The following is a 19,031-nucleotide window of genomic DNA, read 5'->3' as shown; positions in this document are numbered from 1 at the left end:
TTTTAAAGGGTTCAAGCTGGATGCAGAGCTTGCCACATTTCTTCTCAACAGGTAATTGTGCTTTATCAACCATTGATTGTATTTCCATTGAGTGTTATGTAAGTAATCTAAGTGCTCTTGCTAAGTATGCGTTCACAATAATACTGGTGCACACGTGTGACGAGAACGTGCTCGTGGGAGGTTGCTCGGAGGTAGTGGGGGAGGGACATGAAATTGTAAACATTTGGAAACTGCTCAATCCTCCAGAGTTGCCGACGGCAGCTTTAAATGACTAAAGTGTATAGGTTTGCCTATAGGTAAGAATAAGTATCAGCAAATATTGTTTATTTATTTGTCTCTTACTTATAAAAATAATTCATCAGACCTTTCATTTGCACAATTAACATTGCATACGTCAGTGCTGATATTCTGTTAAATTACTTTTTCTGAATTAAATGGAAAATCTAAAAACAAGTGCCTTTTCCACATCTGTGATTTGTGTGACAAGAAAATTTGCTACAATTGTCCAAGCGTAAAAATCCATTTCAGCTCGGATCTCAGAATGTAAACAATGTCTGAACTATCATTAAAATAAGTAAATTCTTCAGAAGAGGTCAGAAAAGCTATGAAAAGATATGAGAAATTGTGAATATAGTCATGGCATAAACACAATGCAAAGCAGAAGGATGTAACAAGTCTTTGTTATTGACCAAATAGCAGTAGATATAGTTTTCAAAATCAAAAAACAAAAATGTCATTGGTTGTAATATTATGCAAGTTAAACTTCAGTAAATCTAATGATTAACTGGACCAGTATTTGTTCCTGGAGACACTGCAACCATACACATTTTGGATGTTTCACTAATCTAAGAAATCTGATTTGATTCAAAATGTAGAGCTCTTCTGTGATTGACTGGGCACTTGAGTATCCTGCCTGCTGTCTGAAATGCTTGGATCGGCATCAACCCTTTCGTGACATTGCAGAGGATAAGCGGTTTGGAGAATAGAAGTTATCCAGTCAAGGAAACGACTAAAATGTGCAGTGTTAGGGTGCCTGCAGGAAGTTATTAAGATGTTATGTTCTACTTATCTTCAGGGACACTTCACTTCTGTGAGCATAAAATATGAACAAAGACAAATAATCAGCAGAACACTCACATATTTTGTTTCCCTTCCCAACGGTTTTGGAGATGGCGATGATGTCTGTGGCTTTAGAAATTCAGAATAAAAGAGTAAGAATAAGTGAGGCAAGAATGAGAAACCTGCCCAATTTCAAAGCAGCAGTGAATGTAATCAAACAATTCTAAGATGACGCAATTGCGGGCCGGATTTGAACAGCAGGGGCTTAATTCGCAGTGGGACTTGGCTAAAGTTCATCTCTATTAGCCAGAGTAAATGACTGAAATCATGTCACTTTTGTGCTACCTATGTAACCTCAGAGCTTATGCCAAGCGAGCCAACTTCATTTTTAATGATATCTGTCAAGACTAGATAGGCAGGTGAATTCATTTAACTGCTATTGTGCACCGTTTGTAATAACAGTATTGTAGGAATATGAATAAAGTTTTGTTTGCTTCTCAAAGTCCTTAAGTTTGTGGCAAAAGAGATAACCATTTGTTGCGATCTATCATCTATGAACAACTGTTATGTGCAATCCATTTGAAGATGATAACACTGATTAGATAATACATACAAAAAAAGGAATATTATTTTCTAGACAAACGATATAAATGATGTCTTGATTGAAAACGATGCAGTTGTAGAAAATCACACTAACGCTGAGAGAAACCACAGCTTCCGCTCAGGCTTAGTAATTACGTACCCATGGTGCCTCTGCTGCCGTAGACCACTCAGTGGCTTTTTTCACATGGTGTGATTGATGCTGGAAGAGATTTGATTAAAGGATGACATTTTTTTGCAATCATGGAAAATAATGACTCTAAGCATAGCGTGTTACGGTGGCAGCTTACTTCTTGAATTGGGTCTTCTAGAACTTGGTCAATGGTGGCATACAGTTCTGCAGACTGCTGACGCAGTTGTGCTGGGGAACACATCTGCATAGAGAGATGGCCAGTTCATATGTTGGTGGTCATTTTATATAACATAACATTATTAATATTTTAAAGGATTAATATGTCGAAAGGGCATTTTTCATTGTGATTGGATTTAAGCAGGTATTTGGGACACATTCTACTCTGTATTTTCACATTTCCTATGACATTTCATAGTCACTGTCATTGTACAAAGCACATATGCCCTACTGTATAAGTTATGTAGCAAATTCCCTTGGTTGACACATGTTTACTCGTACAATGTATATGAATGATATTGTTATACAGGCCCATCACCAAGGGGGGCATTAGGGGGCAGTGCTTTCCTAATCGTATGATCAAACGTATTATTATTTTTTTTAAACTATGTGAACTTGAGCATTTTAATTTCATCAGATGCTCTCTTCAACATTATTTAACCACAGAAAAGGAACTATTGATCTCTACAACGGTAACTTGGAAAAAGTATCTTTAAATCTTTAGTCAAATAATTAACATATTATTACATTAAATGTAATAATATAAAAGAAAATATTTTTTTATAGTAAAACATCCCCAAAATAGCCCCGATAAACCTTTCTTAGACTCACCTCATTCAGCCCAGTCTCACGGAGTTGCGTATAAAAGTATATAAAAGTATAAAAATCATGCAATACATACGCCAAGATACGCCAGTCCTTCCCATTCACTTAAACGGTGCATCTTTTTTGTCGTTTTATTTATTGGTTGCTCAATTTATTTACTATTTTTTACCATTTTCGCTTGGGGTTAGGGTTAGAACAACTTTTTGTTATATGTTGTATAAAAATGACATCCTAACCCCAACTCCAAGCATCCATGGCTTAAATATGGACAAAAACATGGAGAAACCTGTATATTAAATAACGTCATTAAGCAAATCTAAAATCTAACCCTAAACCCAAGCGAAAATGGTTTAAAAAACAGAAAAAAATTGCGAAACCAATAAATAAAACGTCAAAAAAAGATGCACCGTTTAAGTGAATGGGAAGGACTAGTGTATCATATGCACGCCGAAGTGGAATTTGGCGTATGTATTGCACGAGTTTTACACTTCGTGCTATTTATACACATCTACGTGAGACTGTGTAGCCTCATTATTTATCTAAATACAACAGCCATTCAACACACTTAAATACAAACGCTTTCAATACATTAACATTTTGTTTTAAACGTTCAGTTAATGAAAGAGTTTGGTTGTAGTAACTTATGGTACATAGTAGTAGATATAAATGATATAAGATGGGTATACAGTAAGCATATAGTATTGTAGGTTATATCCAGAGTTGCCAAGTCCACTTATAATACGCGACTTTGGGGTTCTAATATGTTGCAGGCTCATTTATTGGTAATAAATAATACATTATAATGCTGAAACTAAATAATATTATAATATTGGGCTTGTTTTTGAAGCTGCAGTTTCTTATTTGTCTCGCGAGAGTTGGCAACTGTGGTTATATCACTTGTTATTCCTTCAGCGCATCTGGCTATTGTAAGCAGTCTAGACTCTTGTTACATTGTGTACAGGCGTGAGATAACTTTTGTGTTTTGTTGTCATTGTAGACTTGTATTGGACTATTTCAAATGAGTTTGTTCAGTCTGTTTCTCACTTTATGAAGTGTGCCCCCGCATGAAAACAAAAAGCCCCCCTTCTGTATGTTTTGGTGACAACCCTGTTGCTATATACTGTGGTCTCAATTACCTCTGAATGCGGGTCCTCCCACGCATAGCTGTTCGCTACACTGAAGGAAGCCTCATTTTTGTTGACATCATCATCTATGGCCTTCAGAAGAAAAATGACAGATGAATATTTTCTTGACATACTCTACAAAGTCACAACCTTAACATGTGAGGTGGCTGGACAGGTCAACCAAATTTTGAATCCTCTTGAATCAGTTCAATTTAGACCTCAGTTTTTTCACATTATTTCGTCTTTGTCCACTATATTGTAAACTCTTCTAATGCCTATCTAAAGGTCATTCATTCGCCTACTAAAAAGCGACCACTTACAAGCAATTCCATTCTGCTGTCCGTCAAGGAAGAAATCAATGGTTCAATTTAACCCTCTTTCATTAGAACCACATGACCCTTTTTAGCGACAATAAAAGTAAATTGAATCTAAAGAATTGTAATGTAATGGCTATATAATGGCTGAAATTGAGTGAACAGGATTCATTTTGTACCCTAAATAAGAGCCATTGTTAAGAATAATTACCTGCTGTTCCTGAAGTAGCGTATTTGTAGGAATAGCGGCGAGTGCCTTATAAGTGGATTTGATCTTGTATGTCTATAACGGGAAAGAGTGCTTGATAAGTTAGTTTCATTGGAGTCAAAAGTGGAACTGAATAACACAACAGCTGCACAATGCACTAACATGCATAGTTTTGGATCATGTACAAATGAGCATGGCTTTATTTAAGTTGATTATTTTATTTCACATTCAGTCTTATCTGCTTTAGCACTTTATATTAAAACAAAAGCAGCTAAAACAACTTAATTATATGCATTTAGATGAGCCACATTTAAAGATGTTGTGAATTGAATGGAAATGTGTTCAACTATTGCAGTTCTCCAACCATTAACAATTTAACTTGCTTTCTGTTATGCTTGTCAACACTTCTCAATGACAAGATCTGTCTAAACAACCTAGCAAAATGTCTAAAAAAGACTTTGTTACACTGTCCAAACATGCACATATTGTCCAAATCAAATTACAAACCAACATGCAACATGACAAACTTGCCCTTTTCAAAAAAATCTACTGCTCTTGCGTGAGTAAGATGCATATAATTTTTTACAGTGGTGTGCAAGGGCATTGGGAATACATGTCATTTAAACTGAAGCAAAACAGCGAATGCCATTGCACTCAGAGTGGTGGGGATGCAAGTAGCGTGCAGGTATTTCCAAAAGGGCATGCACTGTACCTTTCTATTTTTACCGTCTGTGCAGTCTGATGAGCTACTCCATAAGGAAGGAGAGGGTGATGAACAGAGAGAGTATGAGGGTGAAGTGGAAAACGGACGGCTTGGGACTCCTGGGGAACGGGTGCAGCGCTCAGGGGTGGAGGAGTACAGTTGGGCAGAGGGATAAGCAGGAGAAGTTGGAGGGGTATAGGACAGACAGGTGAGACCTACAGGTCTGGAAGAGGGAGACTGCCTAAATGCTGGGGATGACAGGCATACTCTTTCAACATCACTTTTGTGGCCATTTTGGTGGAGGGTATCTGGTTTGTTCATTGTGTGGCTTAAATCCATGGGTGAAGAGTTATCATGTGATTCACGTGATTTCGGAGTTGGAAAGAAGGAAGTTTCACATAAGCTACGAGCAGGTTTTGATGAATAGGTAACAAAATGGTCAGATGAACTTCCTTTGTCTTTTAGAGATAGCTCAGCAGACAGATCAGATGACTGCTGTCCCTGGTTTAGTGTTAACAAATCTTTTTCAGACAAAGTGTGTGATTTTAGGTCATCGCTTAAAATGAACGAGGCAAAAGACTTATTAGGATCCACAGAAGCAATGCGATCCCATGAAGTTGATGGAGGCTTGTCAGAGCTGCAACAGTATAAAGTGTTTGATTTAGGAGACAAGGACCTTATGTGGGAAAAGGAGGTACAAGAGAGAGGGCCAGGAGCTGTAGGTAAACAATTGTCCTTGTGACCTGGTTTTCTTGAAGTCAAATGACTGCATTCTGTGGGTAAGGCGATGCTACTACTCCCGGCAACATGTTGGCAAGAGATAAGTCTTTCTGGTAATTTCGGTGGCCCTTTGTCAGGTGCACTGGCTAATGACGTTATTGTCAGAGAACTGTGGTCAGGCAGATTCTGGCGAGACTCTCTACAGGGTCTATCTACAGAGGAACAAGTCTTTGCTTTGGACACGTTTATGGGTGCGACAGCAGAAGCAGCTGAACACGCTAAACAGGATGACATGCTAACTGAAGTAATAGGCCAGCATGGAGTGTAGGGTCTCTCAAAAGCAGAGGACAGGACAGGCAGTCGACCTTTCCGGAGGATGGCCGTCAGCAGGGAGAGCTGGGACGGTGGGGGCCTGTGTCTGGCACGGGGCGACAATGGACAAGGTGAGGTTGTTCGACTGTCACAAGAAGGTGTTCCGCAAGTGGGTGACATCTGCAGCAGGCTGGAACCCGGAGCCAAGGCATGCCGCTTAATTCTCACCACTGAGGGTGTGAAGGCCCCAGATCTTATAGAAGAACATGGGGAGAGGGTTCGACTAAGAAGGGCAGGAGAAGCATCGCGTGACAACATGTGAAGTGCTGACCAACTCCTCTCCTTGTCCCAGCCCTCAGAGAGAATGGACTCCTTAGAGGAAGTAGGGGATGTGAAGAAGTCAATAGAGCTGACAGGGCTAAGGACCTCCTCTCTTTGGGATGGGCTATTTAAAACCAGACCAGGCCTGAACTCAGCACCCACTGAAGTGTTGTGAAAGCCTAGATGAGAAATACCATGGTGTTTGTTATCAATGGTTTCCATGGGGACAGGGCTAGGCTTGGGAGTTATGCTATCAGATTCAACATAAGGCCCAGCTAGCTTGGTGGGTGAGTTAGGTTGTAAATAGTCAGTTGACTGTATCTGAGAAAAAAGAAAACAATGAAAGAAGAATTAACATTACTGGAGTAACAATTCCACTATGTCTCATCATTGATTCATCATCATGTCATCATGTAATCCGACTACTTTTTTCAAGTAACAAGTAAAGTAAGGGATTACTATTACAAAAACAGTAATTAGATTACTGTTACTTCCCCGTAAGCAGGCTGCGTTACTGCATTATTTTTTAACCTTGATTTTGTTTCGTGAGACTGTCTCGTGTCGTGACGCGAGTCGATTGACAGTGACGTATGAGCGCAGCGCGCCGTCAGTCAGTGTAGTGTTGAACGTGAAAAGACAACATGGAGCGCGTAAGAGAACAAGACTATGCAGCGTTTAATGCTTGGAAGAACCGACATTACTTTGAGTTTAACCCAGTTAAAGGTGACAAAAACATCAGCGTCCGCTGTACACTCTGCGTGAAGATAAAACTTTTATCTACAGCGAAAACTTTCACCTCAAATCTGAGCAAACACCTGGCAAGCCCGGCACAGGAATGTGAAACTTACTGAAAAAATCTCTGAACCCCCAGCTGACATGACCGCTGCGGTTCCATCTCATACACGTTCACGTGAAATCTGATGTAAAACAACAGACAATATATCTATATTTCATGGATTATACGCATTTGTGGACAAGTTGACATGACCGCTGCGGCTCCATCTCATACACGTTCACGTGAAATCTGATGTAAAACAACAGACAATATATCTATATTTCATGGATTATACGCATTTGTGGACAAGTTGACATGACCGCTGCGGCTCCATCTCATACACGTTCACGCGAAATCTGATGTAAACAACAGACTATAAATCTGTATTTCATGGATTATACGCATTTGTGGACAAAAATGGTAATTTGATGAATTCTATTAGATTGATTTCATGGGTTATTCACACATCTGAAACAGACTGGATTCGACTCGCGATCTTTATATTAACACCAAGGTAAGAAGTCCCGTTCATATTCTGCATGTTGTCATCTGGACTTCTGTAACAAAATACTACATTTATCATGCTAGAGCATCTGTATCTCAAAATAGAGACCATACACTGATGCTAAACCCGTAGACCTTTTAAACGATGTACAATGTTATTATTAATATTATATAATGTTTGTAGACAGTAGGCTATACGTTAGATATTGTTAGCAGCGTAAAAAACGACGTTATCACGCCCACGAATTAGTGCGCGTCCAGATGTTAAAACAGAGAATGTTTCATTTGATTCAATTTTAGATGATGGAATATGCAGAAAGAATAGAATTAGGCTGAAAGGTCTTAGCCCGGTTGTATAAAGCACCTTAAGTTTTCCCTTAAGTATGACACTTAAGAGGTAAATTCCCCTCTACTGTAAGATAATAATTTAAGGGTGTTGCATACAATATAATCCCTTAAATGGTTCTCTTAGTTAAGGGTAGTCAGGGTTCTAAATTAACACCCGCCAACCCGCCAAATGCGGGTTAAAATTCATTTTGGCGGGTATTAATAAAAACTTACTAGCCAGTTTGGCCGGTGAGGCATGAGGCATTGCAAGCATGATACATAAAACTTCGTTCTCGGTCATTTATCCCTCTGGCAGTACTTCCTACATTTCCCATAAACACTGTGCCGTAATGCTACGTGATAATGTTTCATACGGCAATTGGCTGCGCGCAGTTTGCAGCGAAACCAGCGCGAGAAACTATGGAAACGAATGGAGCGTCTACCAGAAAACAAAAGGAAGAAGGAGAATGAACGGGCAGAGCAGGGAGGATAGACTAAAAGACAGCGGTGTCGCCACACCCCTTTACTGAGGCACGTGCCCCAGTGTAAATCTTTTGTGCCCAGGTGTAAATCTCAAGTTTAAATTTTAGCAGTTAACTAGTATATTCAGATCTATATGCAATGTATTTACCCAATGTACGCCTGTAAAGCGACAAAGCAGTCGCACTGACGCGTGCACGCATGTATCCATGTCCACGCGCGTCTTTGCGTTTATCCGCGCGCGCAACTGCATCCAAAAGGGGACGCCACGCGAATGAGTAATTATGAAAACATGACGAGAAGTATGTTTCTAAATGATAATCTTATTTTGACTCGATCATTATTGGCTTCTGTAGATGGACATCAGAAATGTTTTGTGCAAAGCAGGGAAAGGGAAGCAGAAAGGAGAGATGGGTTTAAGGGAGGTAAGACAAACTACATCCTCACTCAGTCAGTTCTCAAGTATTAGACGAAAAATCTCAGGAAAACCTCTTGTCAAGTCTTTAGGACTGCATTGTTGCTGAGAAAATCAACAGATGTATGTGTTATACTATACTGTATTTACAGATATGAAATTAATATTTTGTTTACTAATATTTAACTCTAGGACACTACATAAACAGTTAGCAGTAACTGTGACTGAGATTATTTAGTATAGCAGTCATAAAAAGTCTGGTTTCTTAAAATATTCTTGTAAAAATAAGTTATTAATCATTGCTATCATTGTATAATGTAGACATTACCAAACATTTTATGCCATTAATGCCTCCAAACATGTTAATAATGTAAGGTATGATGAAGATTATACTTAAATATTTTTAAATACATATTTATCTTTTGCAGTACCTGTTGCACTGTAGAATAGTGGGTTAAGCAAAGGACATTGTATAGAACACAGCAGGCTTTCAAAAAAGTCAGCAAAAAATGGGGGGCCTGTGCCCCAGTTAGGCTTTATGTCTATCAACAGAGAAATAAAGAAAGCTTATGTTTCATTACAAAAATGTTGTCATGTTTTGTCAGGATTGTCGCATGCACGCGAAAGAAAATACGAATCATTGTTGCATTCAGTGGCACTCATAATTTCTCTTATTTTCACCTGAAAAAATTTGGCTGGTGGAAATGCTGATTGGCTAGTAACTTTAGAAAGTTACCAGCCACTTTGGCTGGTGGTCAAAAAAGTTAATTTAGAACCCTGGTAGTCGTTAAATGTTTCACGACAGCGACCCAGGTTTGTTGTTATAAAATACTATTGTTGCCGTGGAGATGCAACAGAAAAAACTTAAGTTTTTTTGCAACACCCTTAAGTTTAAATTAAACATAAGGGTGAACTTAAGAGAAAATTACACTTAAGGTGCTTTATGCAACCGGGCCCTGTTGCTTTATACTGTAGCATATTCAGGTCGTGCATCATGTTTTTGAAAAGTAATTAGTAAAGTAACCAATTACTTTTGAAAATAAGTAATCAGTAAAGTAACGGGATTACTTTCTTAGGGAAGTAATCAGTAACTAATTACTATTTCCAAGTAACTTGACCAACACTGTTCATCATGCAGTGTTAATGGGAAAGTAGCTCATACAAAGTAGATACAATATCAAATTCACTGTTTTTCAGCTTGATTTTAAATGGATTCAAGCCTTACACCATGAAATGGATGTTAAAAGTTTAATGTGTTATATCTGTGCCACAGAAGAAAACATGTTGTGTGGTGTCACTGGCGGCACAGAAATGACATGCAATAAACATTCCCATCCAAAGCTCTTTCAAAGCTGTTTTCTAGTGTGATGGCCCTAATGTTTTTGTTTTACTAACGGGGACCACAAACTCTTTTGATGAACAAAGGAGACCCATTACCATGATGAATCCCATTAAAGCAATTTAAAAGTTATTAAGTAGTCATTGCAGCACAACCAACATACTAATTAAATTAGGAATGAGCCATGGGTTTTTAAGCTAGCTCTTTACAAACAGTCCTTCCTCCCTCATTGCAATTGTGACACTCTTGAAAAACTTAAGCAGTGAATTCACAGACAATAGTTGACCAGTTCTTGCACTGACAGTATAAACCAAAAATATTCACCTCACTTTGAATCGTCATCGTAAACGTTTCTCCAAGCTCCTCCTCCTCCTCATGGTCTTGGTTGTAAACTTCAGTTTTGTAGATGCCTGTATCAGTCTTGCTTAATTCAGAATCCCCTGGCTCTTGTGAGATCTGACAATGAAACAAGAAATGTTACTAAGCTACAACAAATCTAAAACATCTGGGGCCTCATGTATAAAGCATGCGTACGCACAAAACAGAGCTGGAAACGCGCGTACGCCAGTTCCCACGCAAAGGTTGTGATTTATAAAAAAAACAAACTTGATGGGAGAATGGGCTTGCAGGGTGGGATATTAGGATGATTCATGTACAGACACTTGCAGGTGATCTGTGATTTATAAAGGGAACATTGCTTTGTTTTATAAGTCTTCATAATTTTTGGTGTATGCCATTTTTGACTTTTGTGCGTACGTAGACTTTTAGTAAGAATCCTACGCACAGTTTTATACATGAGGCCCCAGCTGTCCCACAGCATGCCTCAACAATGGCTATTGCCAGATCCTAAGCATCCCGACTATGACAGAACTGGTGACTGCATTTATACAGTATGTGGATGTGCACAGAATGTTTCATCCTGCATGTCTTTTAACCAGAAGACCATTCACATGAGGGATCTATCACTCACACAGAAGTACACATGGCTCATGCAGACTGTTTATGCCCTTCAGTATGCCTTTCGCATGTGAGTAGTACGCAGTCACATGGGTAATTTTCTCGCCTTTTAGGTTTGTGCAAGTGGACTGACACACACAAAAAATGAAAAATCTGTCATTCTGTCTTCTGAAGCTTAGGAGCTTTTTTTGAGCAACAGACGGCACTGTGGGTATTACACATGGTGTAACCAATGGTGTTTTGCCAGTAATGATATTGCGCCTGATGTTGTGCCATTTAAGAAGCCAATGCAAATTTTATGATTACATTTTCCTGTTAATTACTTTATTCAAAGCTATTTTGATGTTAAGATGTTAAGCTTTTAAAAAAAGTCTAATAGCCGTCCAAACATTGCCTAGGCTAAAACAAGGCCAAATGTGGTCTGTCAGTGAAAATTAAAATAGACGTCTAACCATAGCTCAAAATTAAATAAAAAAACATAAATGCATAGATTGAACCAAACCAGACTTTGTTTACATAAGAAATGTAATACATTATTTTGGAAAAAACGACACGTAACCAAATTAACATTTACATTGGCTAAAAGTGGGTTGCTTAGCCAGACTATATTGGCTTTATTTTTAACCTATATGGTGAAATGACGGCTTGCTGGTAATTTTGAGTGAATAGTGAAGTGATTCATAAATCATTTTCTTTTAGATCTGATGGCATTTTCATTTCCATCTAACTGGGTGCCAAAATTAAATAAATAACAGGAGCTGAATGCTTCTGAAGTCCACACCTTTGGTTCCTTCGTCCAGGTTGGTATTACTCGGTTCTCAACAGGCAATCTTTTCAGAAGCGGCACAAAGGAAAAAGACTTAAGCTTTGTTGCAAATACAGTAGTGACCTGTGAAATAGACAAATAAAGTATTATTACACACAAAGCAACAAAGCACATGGAAAATAAACAACCCTGCTAAAAAAACAATAGACACCATCACAGAAATTCTATTGGTTTTATTGGGAATTATATTGTCTCTAATGGAATATGGCCAAAAACACACTACACTGTATTGGTCTTTGGTGGTCTCTAATCGTATGTATTGGTTCTATGTATTGGTTCTAATGGAATATGGCACAAAACACACTACAGTGTAGTGGTTTTATTGGTAAAAGCTAATGGTTCCTATTGGTATGTTAATGGAAACCATTAGAATTTTCTTTAATGATTTTATTGTTTTTTCAGCAGGGAACAAAGAGTCATCTCTCAGCTGCAACAAATGAGAATCGAAAGAAGTCCTGAATCTAAATGAGTGTGGAAACTATGGTAATGCAGGACTGTTAGTGGGTGGGGCTTTATCAATGTGATCTCACATTGATAAGAGAATCAAAATGGCATGTCTAATGAGACTGCTTTGGTTTAATGAGGATTAAAAAAACAAAGAGCGGGTGGATTTTTTTCATCGAAGGGTGGTTGTGTTTACACACTGCCAACACACATTATGTCCAAACACCTTGTAAAATTTGATTTTGCATAATAGGCGCCCTTTATTTAATTTGCTGTGATTTTTAAAGTTTGAAGTTTGAAGGTTAATAAAGGATAAATAGCAAGCTAACATATTTTAACCTTATTAAGCATGAAGCTCCCTTACGAAAAAGAAGTTTATTGAAGTGTGCTATAAGTATTCTTCTTTTAAACTTAAAATAAGAAAGTATACTTTCAGTTTACTTTTTATGTACTTCTCTAAAATGTTCTTTAGGTACTTCTCAGAAATACACTTAAATTGTACTAAAGTATACTTGACCTATACTGACTGAAATGTCTAATTATATTTGGCCTATACTTGTTTACTGACATATACTTAAAATTATAAAGTAAAAATGCAACAACGAAAGTACATCAAGAAAGCTGCAAAAAGCCATATGAATAGCCCTGGTGAAAAATACATATACTTTATTGTATTTCAAGTATATTTAACTTTGCAATAGTACGTTACAAATATACTTAGAAAGAAATGTATCATATTTGAATATATTGAAAGTACTATGCTTACAACATATTTGCTTACAATTAAACTTTTAACATATTTCAAAATAATTATTATTTAGTATATTTTCTAAAAGTATACTTAAAAAAATATACTTGGAGATAAAGTTCTGTGCAATTTTTAAAGTATAATAATTTGAACTTATTTTAAAGTTTACTTTAGGTATACTTTATCTGTTAAAGTTATCATTATAATAATGCACTAACAGCATATTTATAAAATACATTATTTAGCATCCTTTAGAAACAGTATATTTTAAGTACATTTTGAAAGTATATGTAGTGTACAAATGTATATTATCTTTATGGAGAATCTTAAGTGTTAGTAAACTAGTAGGTTATTAATTTAGTGCTGCAGGTATACTTGCAAGTATTCTTTTACTATACTTTTAGTTAACTAGTACTCATACTGAAAGTGAACATGCAATTGTTCTGTTAGTGTACTCTTTTTAAACTAGTAAGTTACTAATTGTGTGCTGCAGGTATACTTGCAAGTATTCTTTTACTATACTTTTAGTTAACTAGTAGTGTACTAGTCATACTGAAAGTGTACATGCAATTGTTCTGTTAGTGTACTCTTATTAAACTAGTAAGTTACTAATTGTGTGCTGCAGGTATACTTGCAAGTATTCTTTTACTATACTTTTAGTTAACTAGCAGTGTACCAGTCACACTGAAAGTGTACATGCAAGTGCTCTGTCAGTGTACTCCTACCAAACTAGCAAGTTACTAATTGTGCGCCGCAGGTACACTTGCAAGTATTCCCCTACTATACTTTTAGTTAACCAGTAGTCCACTACTTTAAGTGAACTTAACATACTATAAATATATATACATTGCACTTAAAGTACAATACAATGTTCCTGTGTATTAATTTTTATACTTGACATATACCTTTTAATTGTACTTTCAATTTGAAGCTAAGTCTTTCGTATGCTATCAGTGAGCTAATCAAACAAAATTAATAAATAAAAAAATGCCAAATATTGGATCATTTTGGATCTTCGGGACGGCACTGCATCACATACAGGAATGCTACTGTAATGGAAATCATAACATGGGCTCCAGAAAACATTGTCAGTGGACACAATCCACTGTGCCATTCACCGTTGCCAGCTAAAACGCTATAGGTCAAAAAAGAAACCATATCTATACATGATACAGAAGCACAGGCATTTTCCCTGGGCAAGGCTAATTTAAAATGGACTTTGGCAAAGTGAAAAACTGTTCTGTGGTCAGACGAATCAAAATTCGAAGTTCTTTTTGAAAAACTGGGATGCCATTTCATCCGGACTAAAGAGGACAATGACAACCCAAGTTGTTATTAGCGCTCTTTTCAGAAACCTGCATCTCTGATGGTTTGGGGCTGTATGAATGCGTGTGTCATGGGCAGCTTACACATCTGGAAAGGCACCTTCAGTGCTGAAAGGTTTATCCAAGTTCTATAACCGCATATGCTCCCATTCAGACGTCGTCTCTTTCAGGGAAGACCTTGCATTTTCCAACATGACAATGCCAGACCACATACTGCATCAATTACAACATCAAGACTGCGTAGAAGAAGGATCTGAGTACTGAAATGGCCAGCCTGCAGTCCAGATCTTTCACCCATAGAAAATATTTGGTGCATCATAAAGAGGAAGATGCGACAAAGAAGACCTAAGACAGTGGAGCAACTAGAAGCCTGTATTAGGCAAGAATGGGACAACATTCCTATTCCTAAACATTGGTCCTCCTCCAGCTGTTCCTTATATGTACATTTAACTTTTCCGGCCTCTTATTGCTACCTGTCCCAACTTTTTTGGAATGTGTAGCTCTCATAAAATCCAAATTGAGCCAATATTTGGCATGACATTTCAAAATGTCTCACTTTCAACATTTGATATGTTATCTATATTCTATTGTGAATAAAATATAAGTTTATGAGATTTATAAATTATTCCATTCCTTTTTTATTCAAAATTTCTACAGTGTCCCAACTTTTTCTGATTTGAGGTTGTATATGTATCTATATATATGGCTGAATCCCCTGAAAATTAACTTTCGTTCTGGACTCCATTTCCCATAATCCCTCATACCTGGACTGATTACTCTGCCACCTGAAGCTCATTGGACAACCTATATAAACTCTCTGGAAACATTCAGTCAGTGCAAATCTTGATTTGTACCGGCTGTCATTGCTGAGCGGTTTGCATGCCTGCATACCGATCTGTATTTATTGATCTTTATCTGTTTTACCTGGTTTTATGAGTATGTTTGTTGACTGCTCTGACATTTTGGCTGTTTCATGACTACGAGATTTGCCTGGCCTACATTGGTGTGTTTGTTGTTGTTTGACTTTGCCTGTTGAAATATGAGTGTGTTTAATAAAAACCTGCAGATGGATCCTCAGTGTCAAAGTGCTTTGTTACACAAGCAGTATACAATAAGTAACCTACTAGTTTACTAAGAGTACACTAACAGAACACTTGCATGTACACTTTCAGTATATGACTACTAAACTACTAGATAACAAAGTATATTAAAAGAACACTTGGAAGTATACCTGCAGCACAAAATTAGTAACCTACTAATTTACTAAGAGTACACTAACAGAACACTTGCATGTACACTTTCAGTATATGACTACTAAACTACTAGATAACAAAGTATATTAAAAGAACACTTGGAAGTATACCTGCAGCACAAAATTAGTAACCTACTAGTTTACTAAGAGTACACTAACAGAACACTTGCATGTACACTTGAAGTATATGACTAGTAAACTACTAGTTAACTAAAAATAAATTAAAAGAACACTTGGAAGTATACCTGCAGCACAAAATTAGTAACCTACTAGTTTACTAAGAGTACACTAGAACATTTGCATGTACACTTGAAGTATAAGTCTAGAAAACTACTAGTATACTCATGAGTTCACTTGCAGTACAAATGAAGAACTAATTGTGCACTAGTTGTACACTTAAAGTTGACTACTCTTACACTTATAGAACACTTAGAAGTATACTTTTATATACTAAAAGTGGGCCAATTTAGTCCCAAGCGGTATTCAAGCAGTACACTTACAAGTATACTACTAGAACATAAATGTTAGTACACTTACTACATAAAGTATACTTAAAACTATACGCCAACATTACTTAAGTATACTTAATAAAATGAACTTGAAGTATACTTCTTTTTCGTAAGGGCTAGTATCATTTAGGATGAAGCTAGCAGGATTTAACAAAAACCTAGCATGATTAAACATGATGCTAGCATGATTTAGCATGAAGCTAACATAATTTAGCTTGATGTAAGCACACCTTAGCATGAAGCTAGCATGATTACCATGATGCTAACGTAATTTACCATGTTGCTAACATGGTTTCCATCCGAAATCAATAAAATGCTGCCTTCGCAGGCAGCATTCCACGGCAGGTAGGCATCAATGCACCTCTGAATCCAATGTTTGCTTTACTTCCTGACTCCTTACCATCATCGTCTTGTCCCACAATTCTACGCATGGGTGTCCGTACAAAAAATAAGTATACTTCAAGTTCATTTTATTAAGTATACTTAAGTAATGTTGGAGTATAGTTTTAAGTATACTTTTAGTAGTAAGTGTACTAACATCTATGTTCTAGTAGTATACTTGTAAGTGTACTAATTGAATACCGCTTGGGACTAAATTGTCCCACTTTTTAGTATATAAAAGTATACTTCTAAGTGTACTATACGTGTAAGAGTAGTCAACTTTAAGTGCACAACTAGTGCACAAGTACGTTCTTCATTTGTACTGCAAGTGAACTCATGAGAATACTAGTAGTTTGCTAGACTTATACTTCAAGTGTACATGCAAATGTTTTTTAGTGTACTCTTAGTAAACTAGTAGGCTATTAATTGTGTGCTGCAGGTGTACTTGCAAGTATTCTTTTACTATACTTTTAGTTAACTGGTAGTTTACTAGTCATATCGAAAGTGTACATGCAAATGTTCTGTTAGTGTACTCTCAGTAAACTAGTAGGTTACTAATTGTGTACTGCTTGTGTAACGAAGCACTTTGACACTGGGGATACATTTGCAGGCTTTTATTAAACACACTCATATTCCAACAGGCAAGGTTAAACAAGAGCAAACATATTTAACAATGTAGGGCAGGCAAATATACTTAGACATTTCTGTCAGTATAGGTCAAGTAAAAAGTACCTAAAGTACATTTTAGAGAAGTACATAAAAAGTAAACTGAAAGTATACTTTCTTATTTTAAGTTTAAAAGAAGTATACTTATAGCACACTTGAATAAACTTCTTTTTCGTAAGGGGTGCACGAGGAATGTGATTTGTTGAGCCTCCAGAAAGCGTCTGGATATCAAATTTAGTGTAAATAAAGTTTTACTTTGTATAACTTTTGATTACATTTCTAGAGAGAAATTAGTATAATTAAAAATTATTCTATTACACTGACTATGAAGGCTGTCCGAATGCATTTTCCCAGAGGCAGCTGCCTTAGGTTTTGGCCATGATTTAATATGAAGCTAGCATGATGTTAGCATGATACTGCTAAGGTGATCATACCCCAAAGGTTGCTTGTGATATAAACCAAAGCCCACATCTCTACGATATTCTGATGCAGAGATATAGGTTTTGTTAAGCCGTGGCTAGTGTACATACTTTGGTTGTTAGGGAGTGCTAGGGAGCTGCCAGTGATTATACTGTGTATGGGCTGCTTGCCAGTATGAATTATATAAACCCCCATGTCTTTGTGACATTTAGATTTAAAAAATATAAGTGTTTGGGTTTTGGTGGCTTAATAATGGTTGCTAGGGTATGGCTTAATAGCTCTGTGACGATCCTGAGAGATTGAGTAGATGCACGAGTAAAATGAGCCCCCTTGCCTCTATGACACTGTAATGCAAATAAATTCATCTGGGTTACTAACTTATGTCCCGTTTTAAGATATGTTGTTATAGAACCTTAAAGCAACAACCTCTTCAAATGTAGTAACTACAAAACAATGCATCTCCTCAATACACCGGTCGATTTTATCGTCTTATTCACAAGTTATGTGCCAAAGTTTTGTTCAACATAAAAAGAAGAATGACGAATGACAATAGTGATTCTTTGCACAAATGCTAGTTAGCTAGTTAACTCATCTCCGACTTGTTCTCAGCCCCCCTCGAACTCAACGCACTGAGATTGCCATGCTCACAATAGACACAGAAACAGGCTCCATAGTTCTATCCGCCAGCCGCCTTCACAGCACTCAATTCCAATAGCCAACCTCTGAGCTCTTGCTGTGTGTCTCCCAGTCCCTAGGACAACATCAGGAACTGGACAGTTGCTGGTGACACACTGGATGCATGGTGTAAGCGTCTCAGTTGCGTGGCGTTTTCGTTTTTAATTTGGCTCCCATGTTAACAGGTTAGAGTTTGCAGACTGCCTGGGTGAGACGTGCGGAAAACGCATGCATGCTAGAAATAGAACCTACGCCTATTTTTCACACGACACGCAAGTGTGTTGGAAGCGTTTCCAGGCAAAATAGAATAGGAAAATATGTTTATATGGCATTCTGTACACAAATACATTGTATGCCACACAACTGACACTCAACAGAAAGGCCATGCATCCAGTGTGTCACCAGCCTTAGGTATTGGAATTCCTTTCAAGCATGTCTGCCTCCTAAAAAATCTCCGGTTTCTGGTTTCTCCTGGGTTTCTGAGACCACCTGCACCACCACCTGAACTTTGGTTTCTTGGAGTGTCTGGAAGCCACTCCTTCAGGGGCTACTGTCACAGTGGTTAAACTGTGTTTTGTGTATGTGTGTTTGGTGTTTAGTGTTGTTCCCTGGGTGGCCACCAGATGTTTTTCCCCACATGGTCACAGTCTTCTAGAACTGCAATTCCCATAA

At 37.4% G+C, this 19,031-nt stretch overlaps 1 protein-coding gene across 6 annotated transcripts in view; it reads right to left on the bottom strand.

The window, feature by feature from the left end:
• mlip (muscular LMNA-interacting protein) overlaps positions 1-19,031 on the bottom strand; it is a 77,747-nt gene that overhangs the window by 35,464 nt on the left and 23,252 nt on the right. For 3 of the 6 annotated variants that reach the window (XR_012371956.1, XM_055169692.2, XM_073872799.1), the window contains exons 2-9: positions 11,895-12,002; positions 10,481-10,612; positions 4,973-6,637; positions 4,264-4,335; positions 3,751-3,831; positions 1,950-2,033; positions 1,802-1,861; positions 1,138-1,188 (exon numbers count right to left, since the gene is read on the bottom strand). Coding sequence is in view for 5 of the 6 variants with exons in the window: in XM_055169692.2 (XP_055025667.2) it covers positions 1,138-1,188; positions 1,802-1,861; positions 1,950-2,033; positions 3,751-3,831; positions 4,264-4,335; positions 4,973-6,637; positions 10,481-10,612; positions 11,895-12,002 (2,253 nt within the window). In the remaining variant the exon portion in view is untranslated. The remainder of the gene's footprint in view (positions 1-1,137; positions 1,189-1,801; positions 1,862-1,949; positions 2,034-3,750; positions 3,832-4,263; positions 4,336-4,972; positions 6,638-10,480; positions 10,613-11,894; positions 12,003-19,031) is intronic. The other 3 variants (XM_073872797.1, XM_073872800.1, XM_055169693.2) reach the window with 2 other exon arrangements.

The sequence above is a fragment of the Misgurnus anguillicaudatus genome, chromosome 11, assembly GCF_027580225.2.
Source record: "Misgurnus anguillicaudatus chromosome 11, ASM2758022v2, whole genome shotgun sequence".
NCBI classification, from domain to species: domain Eukaryota; kingdom Metazoa; phylum Chordata; class Actinopteri; order Cypriniformes; family Cobitidae; genus Misgurnus; species Misgurnus anguillicaudatus.
Note: the sequence above shows the minus strand (reverse complement) of the source record. Positions and strands in the feature narration are given on the sequence as shown.